General features: G+C 40.3%; 1 protein-coding gene across 1 annotated transcript in view; it reads right to left on the bottom strand.

Annotated features, from left to right (window-relative positions):
- The window catches only part of LOC112251038 (inactive N-acetylated-alpha-linked acidic dipeptidase-like protein 2), a 276,294-nt gene that overhangs the window by 118,879 nt on the left and 137,059 nt on the right, over positions 1–20,356 (bottom strand). The window contains exon 5 of the mRNA XM_024421688.2: positions 7,142–7,292. Within this exon, the coding sequence (XP_024277456.1) occupies positions 7,142–7,292 (151 nt within the window). The remainder of the gene's footprint in view (positions 1–7,141; positions 7,293–20,356) is intronic.

The raw sequence follows: 20,356 nt of genomic DNA, 5'->3' as shown, positions 1-20,356 counted from the left end.
AGAGAAAGAAGTGAGAGTAGCTCGGATGAGAGAGCCACACCAGGGGAAGAGATGAGACACATTGTGATGGCCATGAGTGACATTGCATGGAGGACGTGTGCCTCCCAGATAGCAATGGTAGCCATTTGTTCATTAAAGCATCAAACATTCGTCCCATAGCAGCTGCCTATTTAAATAAATATGCAAATTACTACATTTCTATTCAAAGGCTTCTTTTGACTTCAACAAGGTTTCTAAATAACCCAAGGGACACAATTCTTTCCATGTGAATAGACCCACCTGTCAGCGACTTGAAATTAACATGTAAAAATTGTTTGAAGTTCCCACTTGTTCGGTGCTACTATCTTTCTCTCAGATATGGTGGTGAGGAGGAAGAGAGAGAAGAGAGGGAACATCATCTTCACTTTAAAGGTTAATGCAATTATGCGATCAGTCCCCCCTCTCCCCAAAAGCACAGCAGTCAACTAATAAAGAGCGTGGGGCTTTAATGCACACAGCCGTTTTAATGGCCTGCAGCAGTCATCATTTGGTAAACAGAGCTGGAAAATTCATCCAAACCGAACAACATAAATAACATGGCAACTGAATCAAATGGATGAGGAAATTGCTACAGCTTGGCAAAAGACAAGACGCTTCAGATAAAAATGCCGAAACCAATTATTGCCTCACTTGCATATAAATATTCAGGTGGCCCAGCAGCCTTTTTGGTTTTGTTTTGTTTTTCTACCCAGTCATCAGTTCAGTTCATGGAAAAGCTCTTGGAATAAATGTAAAAATATATCCCTTTCAAACACAGGAACAGTCTGAATGGGTAGAAATATTTGGTGTATTTGGTTCACAGCCAAGCCGTTAAGAGTGAAAGGTTGCTGGTTCGAATACCTGAGCTGACTAGGTGAAAAATCTGAGCAAGGCACTTAACCCTAATTACTCCTGGAAGTTGCCTTGGATAAGAGTGTCTGCTAAATTACTAAAATGTAAATGTAAACTGACAGTACAAAACGTTAAGAACACCTTCCTAATACTCAGTTGCACCCTCTTAATTTTTGCCCTCAGAACAGACTCAATTCGTCGGGGCATGGACTCTACGAGGTGTCGAAAGCATTCCACAGGGATGCTGGCCCATGTTGACCCCAATACTTCCCACAGCTTCCTAGAGTGTCAAGTGTGCTGGATGTCTTTTGGGTGGTGGACCATTCTTGATACACACGGGAAACTGTTGAAAAATACAGCAGCATTGCCATTCTTGACACACTCAAACCGGTGCACCTGGCACCTGTTACCATACCCCCTTTAAAGGTAATTAAATATTTTGTCTTGCCCATTCACCCTCTGTATGGCACAAATACACAATCCATGTCTGGGGCGACAGGTAGCCTAGTAGTTAGAGCGTTGGACTTGTAACCAGAAGGTCTGCAAGATCGAATCTGTTGTTCTGCCCCTGAACAAGGCAGGTAATCCACTGTTCCTAGGCTGTCATTGAAAATAAGAGTTTGTTCTTAACTGACTTGCCTAGAGGTAAAAAAATGTCTGAAGGCTGAAAAAATATTCTTTAACCTGTCTCCTCCCCTTCATTTACACTGATTGAAGTGGATTTAAAAAGTGACATCGATAAGGGATTATAGCTTTCAAGTGGATTCACCTGGTCAGTCTATGTCATGGAAAGAGCAGGTGTTCCTAATGTTTCGTACACTCAGTGTAAATGTAGGTGTGCTCTGCACACAACCTTTGCCCTCTGAACACAGCCAAGCCATGGATATCAAAGCTCAACTACAACTCTCAGTACAGGGATGGATTACATGCCAGTGTAATGTAAAGCAGCCCAGGAACACCTGCTGTACATATCTAAGCAAACACAATTTGCTTGGTGGGTCTTGGCAGATATGTCTCAATTTCCCTCCCTACACATGCTCCCTCTGTGTGAGCAACCGCTGCTTTCACATTCAGGGGTAAACTGAGAAACAGCATGTTTCAAAAGACAGTGCTTTGATTTACTTTGCCTTTCCCAGCAGGCAATGTGACAATACAGCACAGCGATAATAGTACAAGGATTTCTCTAATAAAAAATCAACACACAGACTGCTGATATGCCAAATGATGAATAATGAACTACTGAATCAAAGCAAAAAAAGAAAATGAAATGACAAGTATTGAATACCACTACAGTCTATTGATTCATTAATATTTAATTACTTGCTGTTGCTATTCACGGACAAATAGATGGCTGTAACGTTAGGCCTAGGCCCTATTTAAAAAAAATCTGCATTACAATATATGGACTAAATAAAGGTTTATATTCTAATTATTTATACACTTTTTTATCTGCTCAAAACTTGTATTATGGTATTTATTTTATGGAAGAAAGCATCCCACAGGACAAAAATTGGTTGAATCAACGTTATTTCCATGTCATTAAAAAAAATCAATGCGATGATGTTGAATCAACGTAGATAACTCGCAAAAAGTCATCAACCTAAGCAAATTTAGTGATTTTTTTCACCCAACTTTTAACCTGAATCCAATGACATGGTGACATTTGTTGTTGATTTCACGATGAATTCACATTGGTTGACAACTCAACCAAATGTAAATCAAAACTAGACGTTGGAATGACGTCTGTGACCAGTGGGATGGCTGTAAGGAGTAGTAAAGTGTCTTCTCCCATCACTTGCTCATCTTACAGGTGGTCCACTGGGATGCAGCAACCGGTGGTAATGGTGAAAGTGCAGACATCCAACATCTGTACAGGCATCTGTTAGCAGCCTCATCTGTGTCCTGCCACTGTGTTACCCAGACCCTTAGTAGGACAAAGGTACTTCAACAGTAATGACGCGTCCCCAACGAGCAGCCAGCCAGCCAGGGCAGGCAGGTCAGGAGGCTGAGGCTAGATAGAAAGGGAGCCAAGGAAGACCATAGTCATGTGGTGAGGATTTAACTACAGTAGACCAGGAGACCAGGATCATGGACAGCGACTCACTGCTGTGATTTAGATTCTGGCCAGCCTACATTACTAACACAAATCAACTCAACCAAATGTAAAGAAACTATTCTCTATTATCATGGAAACAATCATATCTTCATTATGCATTATGCAGCTACGAAGAAAAGGCAGAGAAGAAGCTGCATGCTCTTAGTGGCATTTTAATGCTTATTGAATCAATTCTCCTCTTCTCTGGTTTCTGAGAGGAGTATTTTGATGATAGAATGCTAGTCACGTGAGGCCTTTGCTAGCTGCAGGTGTTGACACTGGAGTCGTTACTATCGATAATGATATGAGACATTAAAGACAGGTTGGTGTGTAACGATAAGCCACATGCTGGTTGGCATGCTGAGTGCTAGACATCTGAAGTGATTACTAAAGATGATGACACAGGCCCCCCAGTGACAGACTGAAGTGAGAGTGATGATAGAGTCTAGAGAGGGGAGTGAATTTGCCTCACACTAACACGGCAGCCATGTCTTGTTCACGTGATACGATACCGGTAAGGAGAGCCTCTGCTGTCTGTAGCAGTGACAAGCGTTAAGAACAGAATCATGCACGCAATAATATACGCAGTATTATCACTATGTTTATATCAATTTCTGAGGGATTTGTAATATATATCTTAGATACTGTTATTGTTTACCTGGACATTCTCTTGGCTTTACAGTTTCAGCTTCCACTAACTCAGTTCCTATTAATCCTAGACCTCATTGTCAAGTCATTATCTGAAAACAAACACAGCAACTTTTAAATGCCTTATCTATTCAATCTCCCTAACTCTCTCCCTGGTTGTGCTCTACCTGACACAAATACACATAAACCCACGCATGCAGACACACACCATATACAGTTGATGTCAGGTTAAAGAGTCATTAAAACTAGTTTTTCAACCACAAATGTCTAGTTAAAAATACTGGGGGCAGTATTGAGTAGCTTGGCTGAATAAGGTGCCCAGAGGTGCCCGGAGTAAACTGCCTGCTACTCAGTCCCAGTTGCTAATATATGCACATTAGTAGTATATTTGGATAGAAAACACTCGGAAGTTTCTAAAACTGTTTGAATGATGTCTATGAGTATGACAGAACTCATATGGCAGGCAAAAACCTGAGAAAAAATCCAACCAGGAAGTGGGAAATCTGAGGTTGGTCGTTTTTCAACTCATTCCCTATTGAAGATACAGTGGGATATTCGTCATGTTGCACTTCCCAAGGCTTCCACTAGATGTCAACAGTCTTTAGAACTTAGTTTGATGCTTCTACTGTAAAGTGGCGGCGAATGAGAGGGGAATGAGTCAGAGGTCTGGCAGAATGCTTTGAGCTCGTGACGCTCGTTCACGTGAGAGACAGCTCTGTTCCATCACAATTCTACAGACAAAGGACTTCTCCGGTTAGAACGTTATTGAAGATTTATGTTAAAAACATCCTAAAGATTGATTCTAAACATCATTTGACATGTTTCTACTGACTGTAACTTTTTGACATTTCATCTGCTCCTAGTGAACGCGCTTCGTGACTTTGGATTTGTTTACAAAACGCACTAACAATAGTAGCTATTTGGACATAAATTATGGACATTATCGAACAAAACAAACATTTATTGTGGAACTGGGATTCCTGGGAGTGCATTCTGAGGAAGATCAAAGGTAAGTGAATATTTATAATGCTATTTCTGACTAATGTTGACTGCACAATATGGCGGATATCTTTTTGGCTTGTTTGGTCTCTGAGCGCCGTACTCAGATTATAGCATGGTTTGCTTTTTCCGTAAAGTTTTTTGAAATCTGACACAGTGGTTACATTAAGGAGAAGTGTATCTAAAGTTCCATGCATAACACTTGTATTTTCATCAACATTTATAATGAGTATTTCTGTAAATTGATGTGGCTCTCTGCAAAATCACCGGATGTTTTTGGAACTACTGAACATAAATCGCCAATGTATACTGAGATTTTTTTATATAAATATGATTTTTATCGAACATATATGTAAACATATATGTATTGTGTAACATGAAGTCCTATGAGTGTCATCTGATGAAGATCATCAAAGTTTAGTGATTCATTTTATCTCTATTTCTGATTTCTGTGACTCCTCTCTTTGGCTGGAAAAATGGCTGTGTTTTTCTGTGACTTGGCTCTGACCTAACATAATCGATTGTGGTGCCTTCGCCGTAAAGCCTATTTGAAATAGAACACTGTGGTGGGATTAACAAGAAGTGTATCTTTAAAATGGTGTGAAATACTTCTATGTTTGAGGAATTTTAATTATGGGATTTCTGTTGTTTTGGATTTGGCGCCCGGTACTTTCACTGGCTGTTGTCATATCGATCCAGTTAGTGGGATCTCAGCCCTAAGAAGTTTTTAACAAACTATAGTTTTGTATCACAATTCCAGTGGGTCAGAAGTTTACATACACTAAGTTGACAGTGCTTTTAAACAGCTTGGAAAATTCCAGAAAATTATGTCATGGCTTTAGAAGCTTCTGATAGTCTAATTGACTTAATTTGAGTCAATTGGAGGTGTACCTGTGGATGTATTTCAAGGCCTAACTTCAAACTCAGTGCCTCTTTGCTTGATATCATGGGAAAATCAAAAGAAATCAGCCAAGACCTCAGAAAAAATTGTAGACCTCCACAATTCTGGTTCATCCTTGGGAGCAATTTCCAAACGCCTGAAGGTACCACGTTCATCTGTACAAACAATAGTATGCAAGTATAAACACCATGGAAACACGCTGCCGTCACACTGCTCAAGAAGGTGCTGCAGGAAACAGGTACACAAGTATCTATATCCACAGTAAAACAAGTCCTATATCGACATAACCTGGAAGGCCGCTCAGCAAGGAAGAAGCCACTGCTCCAAAACCACCATAAAAAAGCCAGACTACGGTTTGCAACTGCACATGGGGACAAAGATCGTACTTTTTGGAGAAATGTCCTCTCTTCTGATGAAGCAAAAATAGAACTGTTTGGCCATAATGACCATCGTTATGTTTGGAGGAAAAAGGAGGATGCTTGCAAGCCGAAGCACACCATCCCAATCGTGAAGCACAGGGGTGGCAGCATCATGTTGTGGGGGTGCTTTGCTGCAGGAGGGACTGGTGCACTTCACAAAATAGATGGCCTCATGAGGAAGGAAAATTATGTGGATGGAAAATTATGTGGCTATATTGAAGCAACATCTCAAGACATCAGTCAGGATGGTAAAGCTTGGTCGCAAATGGGTCTTCCAAATGGAAAATGATCCCAAGCAGACTTCCAAAGTTGTGGAAAAATTGGTTAAGGACAACAAAGTCAAGGTATTGGAGTGGCCATCACAAAGCCCTGACCTCAATCCTATAGAACATTTGTGGGCAGAACTGAAAAAGTGTGTGCGAGCAAGGAGGCCTACAAACCTGACTCAGTTACACCAGCTCTGTCAGGAGGAATGGGCCAAAATTCACCCAACTTATTGTGGGAAGCTTGTGGAAGGCTACCCGAAACGTTTGACCCAAGTTAAACAATTTAAAGGCAATGCTACCAAATACTAATTGAGTGTATGTAAACTTCTGACACACTGGGAATGCAATGAAAGAAATAAAAGCTGAAATAAATATTTCTCTCTACTATTATTCTGACATTTCACATTCTTAAAATAAAGTGGCGATCCTAACTGACCTAAGACAGGGAATTTTTAATAGGATTAAATGTCAGGAATTGTGAAAAACTGTTTAAATGTATTTGGCTAAGGTGTATTTAAACTTCCGACTTAAACTGTATATTATCAACACAGAGGGCCTCTGAGGACTTTGTGCACTCATTAGACCTTCAAATTTGGCGCAAGATGCCGTAGCATCTAAAGAGGAAACATAAGATGGAATACAGAGAAGCTCCTATTAAGAAGGATTTACTGCCAGTTCCACTGCGTTTTTTCATTGTTCTCCACTAATCAGTGACTGACTTAGACCTGGGACACCAGGTGTGTGCAATGAATTATCAGGAAACCAGAAAAAAAACAGAAAACCAGCAGGCTCCAAACCTCATAGGATAAGAGTTAAATACCCATGGTGTAGAGGATGGGGTGTTCTGTGGTCACTCTCTGAGCTGTGACAGTCATGACGTATTCATTCAACTCATACTGATCCAGGATCATCTGCAGAGAGAAGGTACATTACACTCACTCACCAATACTGGGGTATCCAGGGGTGGAGGGGTCTCCCCCAGGGTTCAGGGTGACCCCAAATGCTTTGTGCCACAGACTCTGGTCACGGGGGCCGTCACAAGGGTCCATGTAAAGGAGTACACCCCCGAAACCCATCTCTGCCAGGAAGGAAATCTGTGGAGAGAAATATACACAGCAGTCTTATAAAATGGTTCTATTCTACAATAGACAGAGGCAATAATAGAGAGAAACAGATTCAGTTACATACAGAAAACAGACTGACTATTATTCCTCCACACAGGCTAACCCATATTCCTAGCTTCTCACTACTGTATATTCCTCCACACATATCCTTAGCATCTCAATACTGTATCGCATTGACACCAAGATAGCTTTGACAGATACAGACAGACATTTCCATGCACATCAATGTGGACTATGCCCTAGAGATGGAGCTATAGCACTGAAATGCATAGATCACATAACCCAGATGCTAGAGGAGAGTGGCACATTACTGTAAGGGAGCAGGTATGTGGAAATGTATTTTAAACCAGAGGTCATCTGTGACATTTGATGTACAGAAGGAATAACAGTAACACCCAGAATAAATTATTCACTAGGACACGTGCACATACTCATGTGCGTGGACGTTTTTGCTATTTTCACAGCAGGAATTATGAGCGCAATAGCTGGCGGTGGGGCATAAGGGCTAGGTTTTGATGAATAAATAAATTGTATGTTTGACGAGAGCTTGGCCACTCACTGGTCGATCAACGCGTTTCATGGCTTAATACTGCAAGCCTTTGTCTCAAGCTCTGTAGGTTATTGACGGCCATTGCATTGTCATCAACTCCAATACGGCAGGGGGCACAAAATATTATTGTCCTAGTATATTGTGGATTGATACAATACAGTTTATTAAATAGCATTGGCAACAGCAAGGACAAATAACAACAGTAAAAAAAACGATGTTTGCTCAATATGTTTGGAGTGTTGACAGTCAACATAGTTGCAATTGGATCAATGAGGATAGGCCTATACATGTCTTTACGCATTGCACTTCTCCTCAAATAAAAAATACTAGGTTCCCGTAAATGTAATTAGATATTTGATGTACGTTCTCAATAAGCCGGATATACATTTGAAAACTGAAGTTTACATACACCTTAGCCAAATACATTTAAACTCAGTTGTTCACAATTCCTGACATTTAATCCAAGTAAAAATACCCTGTCTTAGGTCAGTGAGGATCACCACTTTATTTTAAGAATGTGAAATGTCAGAATAATAATAGAGAGAAGGATTTATTTCAGCTTTTATTTCTTTCGTCACATTCCCAGTGGGTCAGAAGTTTACATACACTCAATTAGTATTTGGTAGCATTGCCTTTAAATGATTTAACTTGGGTCAAATGTTTTGGGTAGCCTTCCACAAGCTTCCCACAATAAATTGGGTGAGATTTGACAGAGCTGGTGTAACTGAGTCAGATTTGTAGGTCTCCTTGCTCGCACACGCTTTTTCAGTTCTGACCACAAATGTTCTATGGGATTGAGGTCAGGGCTTTGTGATGGCAAACTCCAATACCTTGACTTTGATGTCCTTAAGCCATTTTGCCATAACTTTGGAAGTCTGCTTGGGGTCATTGTCCATTTGGAAGATTCATTTGCAAGCAAGCTTTAACTTCCTGACTGATGTCTTGCGATGTTGCTTTTATATATCCACATAATTGTCCTCCCTCATGATGCCAACTATTTTGTGAAGTGCACCAGTCCGTCCTGCAGCAAAGCACCCCCAAAACATCATGCTGCCACACGGTTGGGATGATGTGCTTAGGCTTGCAAGCCTCCCCCTTTTGCCTTCAAACATAACAGTGGTCATTATGTCCAAACAGTTCTATTTTTGTTTCATCAGACCAGAGGACATTTCTCCAAAAAGTACGATCCATGTTCAGTTGCAAACCGTAGTCTGGCTTTTTTTATGGCGGTTTTGGAGCAGTGGCTTCTTCCTTGCTGAGTGGCCTTTCAGGTTATGTCGATATAGGACTCGTTTTACTATGGCTTATAGATACTTTTGTAGCTGTTTCCTCCAGCATCTTCACAAGGTCCTTTCTGTTGTTCTGGGATTAATTTGCACTTTTCGCACCAAAGTACGTTCATCTCTAGGAGACAGAACATGTCCCCTTCCTGAGCGGTATGACGGCTGCGTGGTCCCATGGTGTTTATACTTGCGTACTATTGTTTGTACAGATGAATGTGGTACCTTCAGGCGTTTGGAAATTGCTCCCAAGGATGAACCAGACTTGTGGAGGTCTACAATTTTTTTTATTTTTTTTCCATGATGTCAAGAAAGAGGCACTGAGTTTGAAGGTAGGCCTTGAAATACATCCACAGGTAAACCTCCAATCGACTCAAATGATGCCAATTAGCCTATCAGAAGCTTCTAAAGCCATTACACTATTTTCTGGAGTTTTCCCAGCTGTTTAAAGCACAGTCAACTTAGTGTATGTAAACTCCTGACCCACTGGAATTGTGATACAGTGAATTATAAGAGAAACAATCTGTCTGTAAACAATTGTTGGAAAAATGACTTGTGTCATGCACAACGTAGACGTCCTAACCGACTTGCCAAAACTATAGTTTGTTAACAAGAAATTTGTGGAGTGGTTGAAAAACAAGTTTTAATGACTCCAACCTAAGTGTATGTAAACTTCCGACTTCAACTGTAGCCTAGGCCTACCATTATCCGTTGATATAGCGTTATAGGACTGAATCATTTGAATATGTTTGGTGGATCCCGTCTTTTGTAACCGGACAAGACTTTCTCTTTTGAAATGCGGATGGATAATAGCTGAATGGGGTGTGCACTGCAGGTAAGCCTATGTGAATTGAGAATAATGCAAAAGCATGAAGGCAAAAGCCTCAGAAGTAGAAACATTTAGAACCTTATGGATAGGCTACTTGGCTAATGCATGGCCAGGATAAGAAAGATACTCGAAGCATTGCTGTTGAACAGTATTGTTCATGCACATCCAAAATAATACATTACATAGATTAAAGGGGGATGTCCGCTCACTGTTTTGCTGCTCCCAAACACTAACTTTTAATAAAGCTTTGGTGATTAAGATTTATTTCAAAGCGGTCTCACGAGCAAAACCCTTTATTGATAGTCTTGACTACTTGGGCAGAACAAACAAAAAAGTTTTAATTGAGATGAGGGGAGGCTTGGTTTTTAATGAAATGAAACGAAATGGAAAAAAACATTCATTTTTTAATGTTTCTAAATACGAGGTTTACGGGCACAAAAAGCACATCTCTCCTGTTCCATGCGCATATGGCCCTATGAGTCAAGACTGAATAGGATACGCTTCTGTGGTCAGAATCCATGCCATAACCAACCGTGTTACTGCTAACACCAGCTTTGTTTGGTCTTAAATATCCCCACCAGCTCTGCCTGAAATTGGCACTTTGGCACATGTTTTTAAGGACACACCTCAGATATTGCAACCCCTTCCACCTCAGTTCAAAGCAAGCATATATAAGACAGGTAAATGACCAATCCTGGCGGAAGGGTAGTACAGGTTGAAATTGCCAACGAGCGTGCATTTGACAATTGCGCTGGCTTAACACCATCCGAAAATAGAGCCCATACTGTTAAAATGTGCACAGACAAGTGTTAAATCTGTAACTATCCTATATCTTATTAGAAGATTGTATTGCACATGTACTTAATATACACTGTGGGAAAATATAGGTCTGCACAGAGCCAAGGCTTTCTATCTGCCCTTCCTATCTGTCTACAGACATGCGTACATCGATACTTGTAGTAGCATACAAACAGACTGTAGTCCGCTACCAGGGACATGTTAGCAGGGCAAACTCTATCTAGTTGCTGACATAGAGTAGTATCCCTTTCTGCATGGATCTGGAAACGCTTGACTTGTGGGGGTAGAGAAATCAGTGACAGACATAATGTTTAAAAACCTTCTTGGCATTGTAATACCTGCTCATGAATCACAGAGGCCTCTGGCTAAATGGCAACAACCTCTAACACCTTGTGTGCTGAGAGAGAAAACAGAGAGCGCTTCTGCAACATGACAACCTGATGAGGGCATGTGTGGCTGATAAAAGCTTTTTAATTGCAAAATCAGTGCCTTTGTTCTTATGACTATGGATGGATCAAAAGCAAGTGAGTCTACGATGCATTATGAACAGGGTTAGCTTATATTTAGCTTATATATACAGGGTTAGCTTATATTTTGTTAATTCTAGAGACCATCCATAGCCATTCTTTTTCATCTAGCACCTGTCCTTCAAGAGAAAGGAGCATGACATTTGACTTATACAAACAAACTCATCTGAAGAAAAGTGTGCATGCTAAGGACTTCCTGGTGAAAAGTGTATATGTTTCCTCAAAATAAACATTTAAATGAAATCATCATTGGGTTGATATCTACAATAAATTACAGAGCAATGGAGGGACTAATTAAAGAAAGGTCAAGTGTAATATATTAAACAAATAAAGTGAACTGGATGGAATATAGTGAAAAATGATACCAAAAAGAGTTTACTGAAACTGGTTACAAATGACGGAGTCACCCATAATTCACCAAACAATATTTTGAAAGAGGAAGCAAAGTACTTTAAACATAAGTTTTCTATTTAGTCTCCTCCATCTTTACTAACCTTAATCTCTACTAACTTCTATTAACCTTTTTTTCTATTAATAATGTAAAATCAACAGCTGTACAGAAATATTACAGATGAAGAACAGGGGCTCCCGAGTGGCGCAGCAGTCTAAGGCACTGCATCACAGTGCTTGAAACATCCCTGCAGAGACCCTGGTTAAAATCTAGGGTGTATCACAACCAGCCATCATTGAGAGACCTATAGGGCAGTGCACAATTGGCCCAGCTTTGTCTGGATTTGGCCGGTGTAGGCCATCATTGTAAATAAGCATTTTGTAACTGCACATGGGGAGAAAGATCCTACTTTTTTAAGAAATGTCCTCTGGTCTGATGAAACAAAAATAGAACTTTGGCCATAATGACCATTGTTATGTTTGTGAGGAAAAAGGGGGAGGCTTGCAAACCGAAGAACACCATCCTAACCGTGAAGCATGGGGTGGCAGCATCATGTTGTGGGGGTGCTTTGCTGCAGGAGGGACTGGTGCACTTCACAAAATAGATGGCATCATCTAAGTCTGTACCCAAACAATTTGAGGTTCTACTTCTAAAAATGCACCTTTCCAGAAAAGAGTCTCTTACTGTTGCCGCTTGCTATAGACCTCCCTCTGCACCCAGCTGTGCCCTCGATACCATATGTGAATTGACTGCCCCCCATCTATCTTCTGAGCTCGTGCTACTAGGTGACCTAAACTGGGACATGCTTAACACCTCGGCCATCCTACAATCTAAGCTTGATGCCCTCAATCTCACACAAATTATCAATGAACCCACCAGGTTTGGGTGGGTACAACCCCAAATCAGTAAACACGGGCACCCTCATAGATGTCATCCTAACTAACTCGCCCTCCAAATACACCTCTGCTGTTTTCAATCAAGATCTCAGCGATCACTGCCTCATTGCCTGCATCCGTAATGGGTCTGTGGTCAAACGACCACCCCTCATCACTGTCAAACGCTCCCTGAAACACTTCTGCGAGCAGGCCTTTCTAATCGACCTGGCCGGGGTATCCTGGAATGACATTGACCTCATCCCGTCAGTAGATGATGCCTGGCTATTCTTTAAAAGTGCCTTCCTCAACATCTTAAATAAGCATGCCCCTCTCAAAAAATGTAGAACTAGGAATAGATATAGTCCTTGGTTCACTCCAGACCTGTCTGCCCTTGACCAGCACAAAACACCCTGTGGCGTTCTGCATTAGCATCTAATAGCACCCGTGATATGCAATTTTTCAAGGAAGTTAGGAACAAATATACACAGGCAGTTAGAAAAGCTAAGGCAAGCTTTTTCAAACAGAAATTAGCATCCTGTAGTACTAACTCAAAAAAAGTTCTGGGGCACTGTAAAGTCCATGGAGAATAAGAGCACCTCCTCCCAGCTGCCCACTGCTCTGAGTCTAGGAAACACTGTCACCACCGATAAATCCACTATAATTAAGAATTTCAATAAGCATTTCTCTATGGCTGGCCATGCCTTCCACATGGCTACCCCTACCCCGGTCAACTGCCCGGCACCCTCCACAGCAACCCGCCAAAGCCCCCACCATTTCTCCTTTACCCAAATCCAGATAGCTGATGTTCTGAAAGAGCTGCAAAATCTGGACCCCTACAAATCAGCCAGGCTTGACAATCTGGACCCTCTCTTTCTAAAATTATCTGCCGAAATTGTTGCAACCCCTTTTACTAGCCTGTTCAACCTCTCTTTCGTATCGTCTGAGATTCCCAAAGATTGGAAAGCTACCGCGGTCATCCCCCTCTTCAAAGGGGGCGACAATCTAGACCCAAACTGCTACAGACCTATATCTATCCTACCCTGTCTTTCTAAGGTCTTCGAAAGCCAAGTTAACAAACAGATTATTGACCATTTCGAATCCCACCATACCTTCTCCGCTATGAAATCTGGTTTCAGAGCTGGTCATGGGTGCACCTCAGCCACGCTCAAGGTTCTAAACGACATCATAACCACCATCGATAAGAGACATTACTGTGCAGCCGTATTCATTGACCTGGCCAAGGCTTTCGACTCTGTCAATCATAAAATTCTTATTGGCAGACTCGACAGCCTTGGTTCATCAAATGATTGCCTCGCCTGGTTTACCAACTACTTCTCTGATAGACTTCAGTGTGTCAAATCGGAGGGCCTGTTGTCCGGACCTCTGACAGTCTCTATGGATGTGCCACAGGGTTGAATTCTTGGGCCGACTCTCTTTTCTATATACAGTACATCTATGATGTTCCTCTTGCTGCTGGTGATTCTCTGATCCAGCCAGCTCTACGCATACGACACCATTCTGTATACTTCTGGCCCCTCCTTGGACACTGTGTTAACTAACCTCCAGACGAGCTTCAATGCCATACAACTCTCCTTTCGTGGCCTCCAAATGCTCTTAAACGCAAGTAAAACTAAATGCATGCTATTCAATCGATCACTGCCCGCACCTGCTCGCCCATCCAGCATCACTACTCTGGATGGCTCGGACTTAGAATACGTGGACAACTACAAATACCTGGGTGTCTGGTTAGACTGTAAACTCTCCTTCCAGAATCACATTAAGCATCTCCAATCCAAAATTGAATCTAGAATCGGCTTCCTATATCGCAACAAAGCATCCTTCACTCATGCTGCCAAACATACAATCGTAAAACTGACCATCCTACCGATCCTTGACTTCGGCGATGTCATCTATAAAATTTCCTCTAACACTCTACTCAACAAACTGGATGCAGTCTATCACAGTGCCATCCGTTTTGTCACCAAAGCCCCATACACAACCCACCATTGCGACCTGTACGCTCTCGTTGGTTGGCCCTCGCTTCATACTCGTCGCCAAACCCACTGGCTACAGGTTATCTACAAGTCTCTGCTAGGTAAAGCCCCGCCTTATCTCAGCTCACTGGTCACCATAGCAGCACCCACTCGTAGCACATGCTCCAGCAGGTATATCTCACTGGTCACCCCCAAAGCCAATTCCTCCTTTGGTCATCTTTCCTTCCAGTTCTCTGCTGCCCATGACTGGAGCGAATTGCAAAAATCTCTGAAGCTGGAGACTCACATCTCCCTCACTAGCTTTAAGCACAAGCTGTCAGAGCAGCTCACAGATCACTGCACCTGTACATAGCCCATCTGTAAACAGCCCATCTATCTACCTACCTCATCCCCCATACTGGTATTTATTTATTTATTTATTTTGCTCCTTTGCACCCCAGTATCTCAACCTGCACATTCATCTTCTGCCAATCTACCATTCCAGTGTTTAATTGCTATATTGTAATTACTTCGCCACCATGGCCTATTTAATTCCTTAACTTACCTCATTTGCACTCACTGTATATAGACTTTATGTTTTCTTTTGTTCTACTGTATTATTGACTGTATGTTTTGTTTATTCCTTGTGTAACTCTGTGCTGTTGGTCTTCCAAATGAACAATGACCACAAGCAGACTTCCAAAGTTGTGGCAACATGGCTTAAGGACAACAAAGTCAAGGTATTTGAGTCGCCGTCACAAAGCCTTGACCTTAAACCTATATAAAATGTTATGGGCAAAACTAAAAAAGCACGTGCGAGCAAGGAGGCCAACAAACCTGACTCAGTTACACCAGCTCTGTCAGGAGGAATGGGCCAAAATTCACCCAACTTATTGTGGGAAGCTTGTGGAAGGCTACCCAAAACATTTGACCCAAGTTAAACAATTTAAAGGCAATGCTACCAAATACTAATTGAGTGTATGTAAACTTCTGACCCACTGGGAATGTGATGAAAGAAATAAAAGCTGAAATAAATAATTCTCTCTACTATTATTCTGACATTTCTGACCTAAGACAGGGAATTTTTACTTGGATTAAATGTCAGGAATTGTGAAAAACTGAGTTTAAATGTATTTGGCTAAGGTGTATGTAAACTTCAGACTCCAACTGTGTATATATATATATATATATATATATATATATATATATATATATATGTATATTGGTGTGTGTGTATGTATTTATGTATGTATGTATGTACAGTACTCAGCAAAAAAATGAACATCCCTTTTTCAGGACCCTGTCTTTCATGTAAACTTCTGACTTAAACTTTAAATGTAATATTTAAGTTTGTATTTTTTTTATTAATTTGCAAAAATGTCAAAAAATCTGTTCTTTCTTTGTCATTATGGGGTATTGTGTGTAGATTGCTGCGGTAAAATAACAATTTAATCTGTTTTAGAATAAGGCTGTGACGTAACAAAATGTTGAGAAAGTCAAGGGGTATGAATACTTTCTGAATGCACGGTATATATTTACAACAATATATATTGGGGATTGGAAATGATACAGATAATTAAATTAATGGAAGCTACAATCTATCTGCAATATTTACGTTGATCTACCCCCTAAAAAAATGTTGTAATAATAATAAGTTACCAAGAATATTCCTTCACCATAAGAATGAGAAAGAAAGAAAACATATGCAAGTCTCCTTATGGTTGCATTAATAAGAATTAGAATGACTACATATGATCTCTTGATACTATTTCAACCTGTGAAGCATAATTTAACATACCTGAAAGCTGTGCACTTTGTCTGTAATTGCTCTCATTGGCACAAATTGAGTGCGAACTCTAAACCCAGACTGCCTGTCTCATTGAAATGGTAAATCAGGATACTTTAATGCAGCACTCTGCATTACTTTGCAATGTGAACATTAGTTCTCCCTCTCCATCATTCACCAGAACCACAAATGAACAGACATCGACATCTATTAGTCCATGTAGCTAATATAGATAGAAAGGACCACTTCTATTATATCTGCCATTTACTCTCACTGTTTAAGAGTGGCATTGGGAGGAAAGGACCGTAAAAGTCAAGCACGGAACCTTCACACATTTCTCAGTCCATGAGGGCATTGGACATACATGCATATAACCCTTGCCATGCAATGTGCCAATTCCAACTGATACTGCAGGTTTCACAATCTAATCACATCTCTGGTGTTGGGTGTTCGAAGACAAGCATCCTACATGCTCAATCAATTAGAGCTCAATGTCTGGGGCTAATGAGAGAGAAGCTGCCAATGAATGGTAATCACAGCCTGGAAGTGAGGCTTAGATACAGTGGGGTCCATAATCAGTGGCACCTTTGATAAAGATGAGCAAAAAAATACTGTGTAAAAAGAAATCATACAAATCCTGAGCTATATTGTATGATACATTTTTGGGGGAAACTATATTATTTTATACTAATAATACCATTTCTCAGAGAAAGAGATTTTGTTTAACAAGTCATAAAAAATCTCATAAAGATAGGGCTCAAAATTATTGCCACCCCTGTTTAGGGCTAAGCCACCTTTTTTCTCCACTTCCTGTCTGAATGACATGCAAAAAGTAAACTGCCTGTAGCTCAGGCCCTGAAGCCAGGATATGCATATAATTGGTACCATTGGAAAGAAAACACTTTGAAGTGTGTAGAAATGTTAAAATAATGTAGGAGAATATAACACAATAGTAGGAGAAAATCCAAAGAAACACCAACCATATTTATTTTGTTTTGAGAGAACATCCTCTTAGAAATGCAAGAGAAATGTCATATTGAGAATTAGCTCACTGGATGCAATTCCTATGGCTTCCACAGGGTGTCAGCAGTCTATATTCAAGGTTTCAGGCTTGTAACTTCAAAAACAAATAAGAAATATCAGTTTTAGCACACCATGAAGACATTACGCACCTGCTAAATCGGTTTCCTATTGAACATACTTCTTTCTGCAAGATAGAATAGTTTGATTACATTTTAGGGTATCTGAGGAGTAAATAAAAACAGATTTTGACTTGTTGAAACAAAGTTTAGGGGTAGATTTTCGGATTCCTTTCTCTGCAAGTTGAACGAGAGGATTACTCAAATCAGTGGCGCCAACTAAACAGACTTTACCATGTTTACCATGTTGATTCAACATCAAAACACAGATTTATTTTGTTGAAATGATGTGGAAAAAAAGTTGAATCAATCAGTTTTTACCCAGTGGGCTCACCTTGCGAGGATAACAACAGTGAGTCTTTTTCTTTTTATGAGATTGGAGAACACGTTGGGAGGGATCTTAGACCATTTCTCCATACAGAATATTTCCAGATCCTTGATATTATTCATCTGTGCTTATGGACTTTCTTCTTCAATTCAAACCACAGGTTTTCAATCATTTTGACCCATATCTTAAAAAATCTATGTTTTACTAGTTGTTATAGGGCCAATCAGCAGATGAAGCAATAACAAAAAAAACAATCCACCACTGTTTACGAAACAACCCACCATTGTTTACGGTAAAAAGCTGAGGGTTGGAGAAATGTAATCACTCTCAAATTCATTGACACAGCTATAGATGCAAGGACTTACCATCCATGATACCAAAATGATAGTTTTAACAATATTTTGGCCTATAGAGTGTTTGTTTACATTTACTTTGTTTACAAACATTGGAGTAAAACAAGTTTATATGTTGGGTTCTGATTTTAATTTGTAATTTTGATTGAACCTTTATTTAACTAGGCAACTCAGTTAAGAACAAATGCTTATTTATGACGACCTACACCTGCCAAACCCGGACGACGCTGGGCCAATTGTGCGCCGCCCTATGGGACTCCCAATCACGGACAGTTGTGATACAGTGCAGTGTCCAATTAACAGTAGCTATTACAGTGAAACAAATACCATGCTATTGTTTGATGAGAGTGCACAACAACAACAACAACTTTTATCACGGCAACTGGTTTGCTACATTCACCTCTGAAGGTAAATAATGTACCTACATTCAGTAATCTTGCACTGATTTGTCATCCTGAGGGTCCCAGAGATAAAATGTAGCATAGTTTTGTTTGATAAAATCAATTTTTATGTTCAAATGTAGGAACTGGAGTCTACAGTTTGACCCCACTGCTGTCTCTGGCTCCACACCCACCCCATCTGGTCATCTAGATGTGTGAAAGTTAGTGTATAAGCTAATGATCCATCATGTATGACATTCCTGGGAGTGTGTAAACTTACATTTTTTATTACCATAGCATTTGTGTATGTTTTCTTTAGTTATGTACTTGAAAATGAATCAATTGACCAATTCGGCACATTTGGGCAAACTCATGGCAGACTTACTCATGTTTGTTGGTTTGTATTATCTTTTACCAGATCTAATGTGTTATATTCTCCTACATTCATTTCACATTTCCACAAACTTCTAAGGATTCCTTTCAAATGGTATCAAGAATATGCATATCCTTGCTTCAGGTCCTGTGCTACAGGCAGTTAGATTTGGGTATGTCAGGCGAAAATTGAAAAAAAGTGTACAATCCTTAAGAGATAATTCAGCTACTGTAAGCTCATGAGCCATTTATAAGTTATTCTTCAAGAATCAATTGGTACACATATCATTAATTTGTAAGTCTAAAAACAGATGTAACAACTGCTGATTGCCCCTTTAAACAACATATTTTTCACTAGGCAGTTGTTTTAGTATGAAATAATATAAATCTTTTTTAATTGAGTATTCAATATAGCTCAGTATTTGTATTATTTCATACAGTCTTTTTTGCTAATCTTTATCAAGGGTGCCAATAATTATGGTCCCGACTGTATATCTGACCCTTACATGACAGGGAAAAGGCTGGTGGAGCGAGATATCAATGGGGCTTCCCATCCGTGTCATCTACCATAGTGCATAATCAGCTTGATAAGGACTCTTTAGTGTTTATTAATAACATCTAAACATTGTAGAATATGTTATGTTGCGTTATGATTATCCAATAGGGTGGGTATAGAATAGAACCTTATGGCGTATGAGCGGGCAGTCACTTTAAAAATCTATTATCCTTCCCTAGCAAATGATGTCTCGTGTTGTGTGTGTCATTAGAATTCAAACAAGATGTTAAATGATCCAAACATCAATATAATTATTTAACTTAACCTTTGTTAGAAAGGAGGCTTGACACAGCATGAACTACTATACCTCTCATAGGCTCTGTAGTATGATCAAAGTGCATACAGTATCTGTACATTCTGCACCTGTCCAATGCTATCCCATCCACCACACCATATGGTATATAACAGTCCTCCCACAGATGTAGGATCTTAAATTTGACCTACAGTCAGTGGCCAGTATATTAGGTACACCACCCCATTCATGAAAATAGTTGGCTCCTACAGACATTGAGTCACGTTGTAACGGTTTTCTAGTGGTGATGAAGGAGAGTCGGACCAAACTGCAGCGTGTCGATTGCGATCCATGTTTAATACAACAAAGAAACACGAACACTACACAAAACAATAAACGAAACCGAAACAGCCTATCTGGTGCAAACTAACAGAGAGTACACATAGGACACTAAGGACAATCACCCACGACAAACTCAAAGAATATGGCTGCCTAAATATGGTTCCCAATCAGAGACAACGATAAGCACCTGCCTCTGATTGAGAACCACTCCAGACAGCCATAGACCTTGCTAGACAACCCACTAAGCTACAATCCCAATACCACCACCAAAACCCCAAGACAAACACACCACAATTACAAAACCCCATGCCACACCCTGGCCT

Source organism: Oncorhynchus tshawytscha, linkage group LG05 (genome assembly GCF_018296145.1).
Source record: "Oncorhynchus tshawytscha isolate Ot180627B linkage group LG05, Otsh_v2.0, whole genome shotgun sequence".
In the NCBI taxonomy this organism is placed as follows: domain Eukaryota; kingdom Metazoa; phylum Chordata; class Actinopteri; order Salmoniformes; family Salmonidae; genus Oncorhynchus; species Oncorhynchus tshawytscha.
This window is presented reverse-complemented; position numbering and strand designations above follow the sequence as displayed.